The sequence below is a fragment of the Mercenaria mercenaria genome, chromosome 8 (genome assembly GCF_021730395.1).
Source record: "Mercenaria mercenaria strain notata chromosome 8, MADL_Memer_1, whole genome shotgun sequence".
NCBI lineage: Eukaryota > Metazoa > Mollusca > Bivalvia > Venerida > Veneridae > Mercenaria > Mercenaria mercenaria.
In genome coordinates, this window is record NC_069368.1 from 72,390,308 (window position 1) to 72,400,214 (window position 9,907).

The 9,907-nt window shown below is 36.0% G+C and overlaps 1 protein-coding gene across 1 annotated transcript; it reads left to right on the forward strand.

Annotated features, from left to right (window-relative positions):
• Positions 1 to 3,904: 3,904 nt before the first annotated feature.
• Positions 3,905 to 7,637, forward strand: LOC128558904 (uncharacterized). The gene is made up of 3 exons (XM_053549185.1): positions 3,905 to 3,995; positions 5,435 to 5,620; positions 5,806 to 7,637. Exons 1-3 carry the CDS (start codon positions 3,905 to 3,907, stop codon positions 7,635 to 7,637), a joined length of 2,109 nt encoding a protein of 702 aa, XP_053405160.1.
• Positions 7,638 to 9,907: the final 2,270 nt, after the last annotated feature.

The window sequence follows — 9,907 nt, forward strand, 5'->3', positions numbered from 1 at the left end:
CTGTGTAACACACCATAACTGTGTAAACATGTTTTACCTAGTGATTTCATGGAGACAAATATTCTGATCAATTTTCTTTAAGATTGGACCAGAAACATGGCCTATTGAATGTAAACAAGCATTTTCTTTGATTTGACCTAGTCACCTAATTTTTGACCTCACGTGACCCAGATTTTAAATCATCCAAGACTTCATGATAACAAACATTCTGACCAAAATTTATGAAGATAGAATCAAAAATGTGCCCCTAGGGTGTAAATAAGCTTACTCTTTGATTTGACGTGGTGACTTAGTTTTGACCCCACATGACCCAGATAAAAATTCATACGATATTTCATCAAAACAAACATTCTGACCAAGTTTCATGCACATCAAATGAACAAGAGTGTTAACAAGCTTTTCCTTTGATTTGACTGGGTGACCTAGTTTTTGACCCCATATGACCCAGTTTCAAACTTGGCCTAGGAATTATCAAGGTATACATTCTGACCAAGTTTCATGAATATAGGGTCATAAATGTTGCCTAAAGAGTGTTAACAAGCTTTTCCTTTGATTTGACCTGATGACCTAGTTTCTGATCCCATATGATCCAGTTTCAATCTTGGCCTAGAAATCATCAAGATAAACATTCTGACCAAGCTTCATGATGATAGGGTCATAAATGGGGCCTCTAAGTTGTTAACAATATTTTCCTTTGATCTGACCTGATGAACTAGTTTTTTACCCGACATGACCAAGTTTCGATCCAGGCCTAGAGATCATCAAGATAATCATTCTATGCAAGTTTTATCAAATCAAAGCATAAATGAAACCTCTTTATGGCTGAAATGGCCAAAATAGAAAATTGTGCCACTTTCACGGGCAGTAACTCTAGAACCCATGAAGGAATATAGCGGGTTTTCGAAAGGAACCAAGATCTTATTGTGACTTAAGTTGTGTGTAAGTGTGGTTAATATCAAATATAAAATGTCACTTCTATCGTGTTCACAAGGTAAAAACTACCAAAATTTGGCTCTTTTAGGGGTCAATCAGGGGCCGCAACTCCGGCACCTATGATTGGATCTGACAAATTCATCATGGAATCCAAGATTTATTGTTGTTGAAGATATTTTGCAAGTTTGTATCAAATCAAACCATAAATGAAGTCTATATATGGCTGCAAAAGCCAAAATAGCAAATTTTGGCCCTTTAAGGGGCCATAACTCTGCAACCCATGATGGGATCTGGCCAGTTTTCGAAAAAGAACCGAGATATTATGCCAATACAAGTTGTTTGTAAGTTTGATTAAAGTTGATTGCAAAATGTGGTCTCTATCTTGTTCACAAACCGAAAATGGCAAATTTTGGCCCTTTAAGGGGCCATAACTCTGGAACCCATAATGGGATCTGGCTAGTTTTCGAAAGGAACCGAGATATTATGCCCATACAAGTTGTGTGCAAGTTTGATTAAAATCAAATATAAAATGTGGTCTCTATCGTGTTCACAAGGAAATTGTGAACGGACGGACGGACGAGGGACGAAGGGCGATCACAAAAGCTCACCCTACGTGACAGGCGAGCTAAAAATAGTAAGTATTAAAACTATATAAAAATGGATTAGCACATAGAAACATTGACTAACTTATAGTTAAAACAGATATTTACAGTTACATGCTAAGAAAATAACCTATAGAACTAAAAAAAAGAAGCAAACAACATAAAGACACAAACAAACACAGTGAACACATAGTGATGTACTCCAAGGTGATCAGAACACATGGCTCTTACTGACATTTGAATGTCTGATCTGCCCAACCAGTCTACTCGTCCAGTTGACAACAAATAGGCCTCTCTACGGGAATAGAAAAAGTACAAAGGGCACAAGTGTGCGATCACCCGGAGTATACAAATAAGCTTGTTTAGATAAGAAAACAGATCTTTTTCACGATTTTTAGCTCACATGTCACAAAGTGACAGTGTGAGCTTTTGTGATCGCGCAGCGTCCGTCGTCCGTCCGTGCGTCCGTGTGTAAACTTTTGCTTGTGACCTCTCTAGAGGTCACATTTTTCATGAAATCTTTATGAAAGTTGGTCAGAATGTTCATCTTGATGATATCTAGGTCAATTTCGAAACTGCGGTCAAAAACTAGGTCAGTAGGTCTAAAAATAGAAAAACCTTGTGACCTCTCTAGAGGCCACATTTTTCACAAGATCTTCATGAAAATTGGTCAGAATGTTCATCTTGATGATATCTAGGTCAAGTTCGAAAGTGGGTTACGTGCCGTCAAAAACTAGGTCAGTAGGTCAAATAATAGAAAAACCTTGTGACCTCTCTAGAGGCCATATTTTTCATGGGATCTGTATGAAAGTTGGTGTGAATGTTCATCTTGATGATATCTAGATCAAGTTCGAAACTGGGTCAGCTGCGGTCAAAAACTAGGTCATTAGGTCTAAAAATAGAAAAACCTTGTGACCTCTCTAGAGGTCATACTTTTGAATGGATCTTCATGAAAATTGATCAGAATGTTCATCTTGATGATATCTAGGTCAGGTTTGAATCTGGGTCACGTGCCATCAATAACTAGGTCAGTAGGTCAAATAATAAAAAAACCTTGTGACCTCTCTAGAAGCCATTTTTTTCATGGGAACTGTATGAAGGTTGGTCTGAATGTTCATCTTGATGATATCTAGGCCAAGTTCGAAACTGGGTCAACTGTGATTAAAAACTAGGTCAGTAGGTCTAAAAATAGAAAAACCTTGTGACCTCTCTAGAGGCCATATTTTTCACAATATCTTCATGAAAATTGGTCAGAATGTTCACCTTGATGATATCTAGGTCAAGTTTGAAACTGGGTCATGTGCCATCAGAAACTAGGCCAGTAGATCAAATAATAGAAAAACCTTGTGACCTCTCTAGAGGCTATATTTTTCATGGGATCTGTATGAAAGTTGGTCTGAATGTTCATCTTGATGATATCTAGATAAATTTCGAATCTGGGTCAGCTGCGGTCAAAAACTAGGCCATTAGTTCTAAAAATAGAAAAAGCTTGTGACCTCTCTAGAGGCCATACTTTTGAATGGATCTTCATGAAAATTGGTCAGAATGTTCATCTTGATGATATCTAGGTCAAGTTTGAAACTGGGTCACGTGCCATCAATAACTAGGTCAGTAGGTCAAATAATGAAAAAACCTTGTGACCTCTCTAAAAGCCATATTTTTCATGGGATCTGTATGAAAGTTGGTCTGAATGTTCATCTTGATGATATCTAGGTCAGGTTCAAAACTGGGTCACATGAGCTCAAAAACTAGGTCACTATGTCAAATAATAGAAAAAAAACGACGTCATACTCAGTTCAAAACTGGGTCATGTTGGGACAGGTGAGCGATTCAGGACCATCATGGTCCTCTTGTTACAGGTTTACAGTATATAGTTTGGTATCATGTATACATACAGTGAAACTAACAAACCATATAACTACCGGTAGTATTTACATTGGATACAGATGCAGCATGTATAGAACATTAAAACGCCGGCTTTGTAAGCTGTACGGCCTGTCCACATGCGCATTACTGCCAACATTTAATGCCTACACAATGCTGCAGTTATGGTATGATGGCGATACCTGTAGTATACAATGAAGTTTCACTCTTAATCATGCAGATAGAGAAATTACATTATGCACAACTATTTAAGCAGATATACAAAAATGCAACTGATATGCTAACACTCATGCAAGATGGCATAAAAAGCATAACAAAGACACAGACATGGTTTAACTAAGCGGAGACAAAAGATGAAAACAATAAGCACAAGCAGGACAACAAAAGGCAAGCAGACTGGCTAGCTACACATAGCACACATACACTTGTGGCCTGTCCAGGTGCGGACCAGCCTGACAAAGTCTTTATACTTACCCACAGTACGCATGTCATTTGGCAGGCTGTTCCACACCCTGACGGCCTCAAAGCAGAAAGAATTTTTGCCATACCTAGTTGTCCTCACGTGCGGAAGTTCCAGTATGTTTGTGCATCTGAAATCATAATTAGAATTTTTATCATTAACAAGAGATTGAAGATATTCCGGGGATAGATCATTTATACATTTGAAAGTTTCAATTGCTATTGCACGTAACCTGTCTAGATGTAGTGTTGACCTATTTACTTTTGATAATAGGGTATCGTAAGAGAATTTATAATCATACAAAAAACAATTCTAAGTGCCCTAATTTTTCTAATTTTTCTGAATTGGTTTTAGTGCAGAAATGCCAAATCAGTGGACAGTAATTGACATTTGACCTGATAAAAGACTTAAAGATAACCAGTCTTGTATTTTGGTTTAAAAACTTGCTTAGTCGCTGTAACACATTTAGTTGTTTCGCAGCTTTTTTGCATAAGTCTGTAACCTGTTGGTCGAAATTGAGTTGATAATCTAGGTCTATACCCAGGAGCTTGACCTCAATTTCACATATAATTACATTATTTCCTATCTGAAAGGATTTGACCTCTTTGTTTGTTTTGACTCCTAAGCAGATGGACTGAAACTTTTCAGGGTTGGCTTCACTTGGTTTATATTGAACCAGTGTATAAGGGATTTACTTTCTGATTCAATAGTATCTTTAAAGGTTTTGAGATTTAGGTGACTATAAGATAATGTGTTATCTTCTGCATAGTTATACAGTGTAGATTTGTTTACGAAATAAAAGATGTCATTTATAAAGATATTGAAAACCAGTGGCCCAAGTATCGATCCTTGGGGTACTCCCTTAATAATTTGTAGCCAATCGCTTGTAAAATTGTTTATTTTAACCCTTTGAGACCTGTTTGAGAGATAGTTCAATATAAGTTTGCATGCATTTTCAGTTAACCCGTATGCTTTTAGTTTGGCAATAATTAGATTGTGAGGTAGACAATCAAAAGCCTTAGACAGGTCCATTAGCACTGCTCCTACATACTTGTTTTCATCAAAGGCCTTCTTCCAGTCTTCTACTAGACGGAGTAAGGTTGTTTGACAACCATATGATGACCTAAAAGCTGATAGAAATGGATGGAATATTTTGTTAAAATGTTCATTTAATTGGTCATTAATTATTCTTTCATAAATTTTGGACATGGTAGGTAGGATGCTTACAGGTCTGTAATTCTTTTCTATGAAAGGGTCATCTTTTTTATAAATTGGGGTAACCTGAGCTTGTTTTAGCTTGTTTGGGAATTGACCTTTATCTATGATACAGTTTGCTAAATTGGAAATTGGTGCTGCAAGGCTATTTTGGCCTGCTTTAATTATCTTTGGAGGGATTGAGTCAACACCAGTTGCCTTTTTGGAGTTTAAGTTCCTGATAACTTTGTCGTTGATTATTGTATAACTGGTCAAGATAGTTTAAATAAATTTAAAGATTTTTCTGTGATACGTACAACAGAGTTAATCAATGACTCTGAGAATATTTCCCTTTTTACAGGAATAAGTATGCCGGATCATTCTATGTTAAGTTGGAAAATCACTGACTTTTGTACCAACAAGGCTGTTAATGAAACTTTGCCGTTTGAACCTTATGATAAATTTGATGTAACTAATGTACCTGTTGATTTCCTTAACGATAATGTACTTGCAGAAGTAAATGCTGTCATTGATAAGTTGGAGCAAGGTACGAGAACCCAGGATGATATTGACTCTGTATACAATGAATGGTGTATTATTTTAAAACAGAACATGTATAATCAACTCCCATACAAAACTGTTAATTCAGGTTTAAATGATAAAAACGACGACCAGGAAAGCCATGGTGGTCTGAAAGACTAACAGAATTATGGTCTAATGTTTGTAATGCAGAACGGTTGTGGGTGAAGAGTAAGCAAAGAGAAGAAAAAGTAAGCTGTAAATCCGAGTATGTTAGTATTCGCAAATTGTTCGACCGTGAAGTGCAAAGAGCTAAGCGGTTCTACTGGTATAACATGCAGCAAGAACTTCTTACTGAGTGTAATGTTGATAATACTAAATTTTGGAAAAGTAATGGGAAAGTTGGTGTTTGGCATTGTAAAAAACAGAGCATACCTAATGAAGTTGTTTTGAATAATGGTAATATTTCATGTTCACTTTCAGACGTACTGCATAAATGGCAGTCAGATTTTAGTTCTTTGTTCCATAATGATAATGTTTCTAACTTTGCCGCCAACGTAAATGGTACTAGATCTAGTGATGTATTTTTACCATTTAATGAACCTATTTCTATCCTTGAAGTAAAAAAAAGGCCGTTGATAAAGCTAAATACGGTAAAGCTCAGGGTCCTAGATAATATACCCTCAGAAGTTTTAAAGAATAATACAGCAATTTTATTCTTACATTCACTTTTTAGTATATGTTTTAGTAATGGCATTGTACCGACAATATGGGGAAAGTCTATTATCAACCCTATTCCCAAATCAGGTTCCGCAGACTCCAGAGATCCTTTATCTTACAGAGGAATTGCACTTGCATTTTCCATGTATAAAATCTATTGTACTATTCTAAATGATCGTTTAAATGTTTGGGTGGAAGGAAACGTCAAGCTTGTAGATGAGCTGAATGCTTTTAGAGAAAAACGTAGTACAATTGACCAAATTTCGTCACTTACTAATTTGATTGAAATCAGGAAGAAATTGCATAAATCTACATTTTCTGCCTTCATCGATCTCAGAAAAGCTTATGATTGTATTAATAGAGAGAAGCTGTGGGTAAAGCTGCGAGAAATCGGTATTTCTGGAAAAATGTTGACAGCAGTAAAAGCACTCTACTCATCTGTTTATGCTTGTGTTAGGGTTAATTCCTTTAAGACAGACTGGTTCAGTGTACAAACTGGTTTGAGACAAGGATGTATGTTGTCACCCATATTGTTTAATTTGTATATCAATGACTTAGCACTGTATTTAAAGTCTCTGGCGATTGGTGTCTCGTTTGAAAATGAAAATATTTGTATTCTGATGTATGCAGATGACATAGTTTTACTAGCTGAAAATGCACACGACTTGCAAACTTTATTAAATGCTTTAAATGACTGGTGTAATACCAATTATATGAATATTAATAATGGCAAAAGTAAAGTTATATATTTTCGACCTGTGTCTGTTCCAAGATCAAACTGTATTTTTATGTGTGGTAATGTGATTGTCGATACTGTAGATAAGTATATATATCTTGGTATAGTTTTAAATGAATTTCTTGACTATAATGTAACTGCAAAAGCGGTAGCTCAAAGTGTATGTCGTGCGCTTGGACTAGTTATTGCTAAATGTAAAGCCATTGGAGGGGTGCCTTATGATATCTACTCTAAACTGTATGATACACTTGTTTGGCCGGTAATCAACTATGGGGCAGCTATATGGGGTTATCGGTCATACTCTTGTATTAACGCAGTGCATAATCGAGCCATGCGTTTTTTCTTATGTGTTGGTAAATATACACCTAGTGTAGCACTTGCTGGAGAGCTGGCTTGGCAGCACCCTATAGTACGTCAACATAAAACTGTTTCAAATTTTTGGGTGCGTCTTTGTAATACATCTGCGGATAGAATTAACAAGCGAATTGCACAATGGGCTATTTCTAAATCACGTGTGTCATGTAAGAATTGGTTTTTCTATGTTAGAAATATACTAACTGAATGTAATTTAAACAACTATGTGGCATAAATAACCATGTGTCTAAACGAGTTGTCGTAGAAAATGTTATGAAGATATGAATGGAAAAATTTGTGCACAATTGGGCATACTCTATTAACAGAATTGACAGCACGTCTGGTAGAGGACGGAACAAACTTAGAACTTACTGTATTTTGAAATCCGGTTTTTGTGTAGAAAGTTATTGTAAAATGATAATGCCATTGCAACATAGGTCAGCATTTTGTAAATTTCGCTGTGGTGTTGCACCTATAAGGTTGGAAACAGGCCGGTACGAAAATTTAAGTCTAGAAGATAGAAAATGTCCATTTTGTGATGTTGTAGAAACAGAAAAACATGTAATTCTTAGTTGTAGCTTGTATGATGATTTAAGGGAGACTTTATTCCACCATGCATTGAATGCCGAACCTAATTTCCTTGCTTTATCAGAAACTGAACAGTTTATTGTGTTGATCACATATCCATCATTAGTCAGAAGATGTGCCAAAACCTGTAGTGATATTTTAAGTAGAAGACAATTTTATCTTTGTAAATAATGCTAAGGTACACTTTTACAATTGTTTACCTCTGTAAAAAAAATGTTTAGCTCCACTGTTCGAAGAAAATGGGTGTTACTCTCCTAGTGCCCTGTTGTCGGCGTGTGCCTTTTCTTTTTGGCTAAGTTTTTTCGGCAACCTTTGCTTTTCTTTGTTCATTGTGCTTAAAGATTAATGTAACTTCGTGTTAACATTGCTCCGCATGCAAATTAAATATGCAGGGGCTGGGCCGATACTTAAGGTCAAGGTCACCAAGGTGTTATACTTAGATTATTTTCATTTTTTATATTTGTTACTATTGCTTGTATGCTATTGATAAATTGACATAAATATTGTCCAGCATGCAAACGGGGTATATGAGGGGGCTAGGCACACTATACATAAGGTCAAGGTCATGTTCCCGGATGCTTTCTTTTTAGACATAGCTAGTGTTAGTATGTAAGTAGAGGTCTTTATAGCCCGCCCGCTTAGCTCAGTAGGTAAGAGCGTTGGTCTACGGATCGCGGGGTCGTGAGTTCGATCCTCGGGCGGGGCGTATGTTCTCCGTGACTATTTGATAAACGACACTGTGTCTGAAATCATTAGTCCTCCACCTCTGATTCATGTGGGGAAGTTGGCAGTTACTTGCGGAGAACAGGTTTGTACTGGTACAGAATCCAGGAACACTGGTTAGGTTAACTGCCCGCCGTTACATGACTGAAATACTGTTGAAAAACGGCGTTAAACCCAAAACAAACAAACAAAAGAGGTCTTTATTGTGAAATAAATTTATTTTACCTTCAAATTGCTGAATAGTGGAGCAAGCTGTCTTGTAGACAGCTCTTGATATTTAAATGATTGTTTTATTTTCATTTATAATTTTTTATAAGAAGTGGGTGCTAATTAGCTCATCAACAATTTGATGAGATAAAATCATTTTAATTGTTTTTTTCAGTACCGCTTAATTTTAATTTGGCTGTTTTCTTATATATGGTTTTATGGGCATGCCTCAACATTTTTATGAGCTTATTAGCAACTACATCTTTCTTTTAACATGGTGTTTTACATAATAGTCAAAGTAATACTGATATGTTTTAGCTATAAGTCTCTTATAACTCTTTTATAGAGTGGCAGTGTGCATTTTATTGATATTTTATTATGTATATTATGTAATATATGTTGTACACTGATGAGACTGAAATAAAGAGAGTATATACATTTGATATTTGACCACATATCACAAGTATCGCATTGCATTGCTCTATGATTTTTAGCAACTGCTTTCGCACAAGTTCCACAGGGAAATTTTACAGGGCCTGGGTTCATCGCAATGTCTCCACATAATATTATTATACACTGGAGGAGCTGTTTTTGTAGCTTCACTGGGATATATTTCACACGGCGTGTGTACTTTGTGTGGTAGTACACAACATATAGCACGTCGATGTCAAAATGATTTCCTCCATCACACATGGAATAATATTCTATTGGTAGATATCCATCATAAAGCTCATTGTCGTGTACCATGTAGTGTTGTTCTTTGCTCAGGTTTTTGTTTACTTCTTTATTGTTTACTTGCGTAATATCGGTTAGCAAGACGATGTTTAGTGTAAATATCATATTATTATGTCTTTTATAATTAAAAAAGAACAATCAGTAGCACTCTCGTTTATAGCTTGATTCTATTCACTGAGAGGCTGGCAACAGTAACTTTCTAATCTATATCTATGTTTTTAATCTTAGTAATTGTAGTTCTTTTTAACTTTG

Excerpts from the sequence above, each read along its gene's own strand:
- LOC128558904 (XM_053549185.1), top strand. The coding sequence starts at position 3,905 with ATGTCATTTGGCAGGCTGTTCCACACCCTGACGGCCTCAAAGCAGAAA. Across the intron at positions 3,996-5,434 it reads CCTCACGTGCGGAAGTTCCA|GAATAAGTATGCCGGATCAT; the intron begins GTATGTTTGTGC and ends CCCTTTTTACAG. Across the intron at positions 5,621-5,805 it reads CATTGATAAGTTGGAGCAAG|AACGGTTGTGGGTGAAGAGT; the intron begins GTACGAGAACCC and ends TTTGTAATGCAG.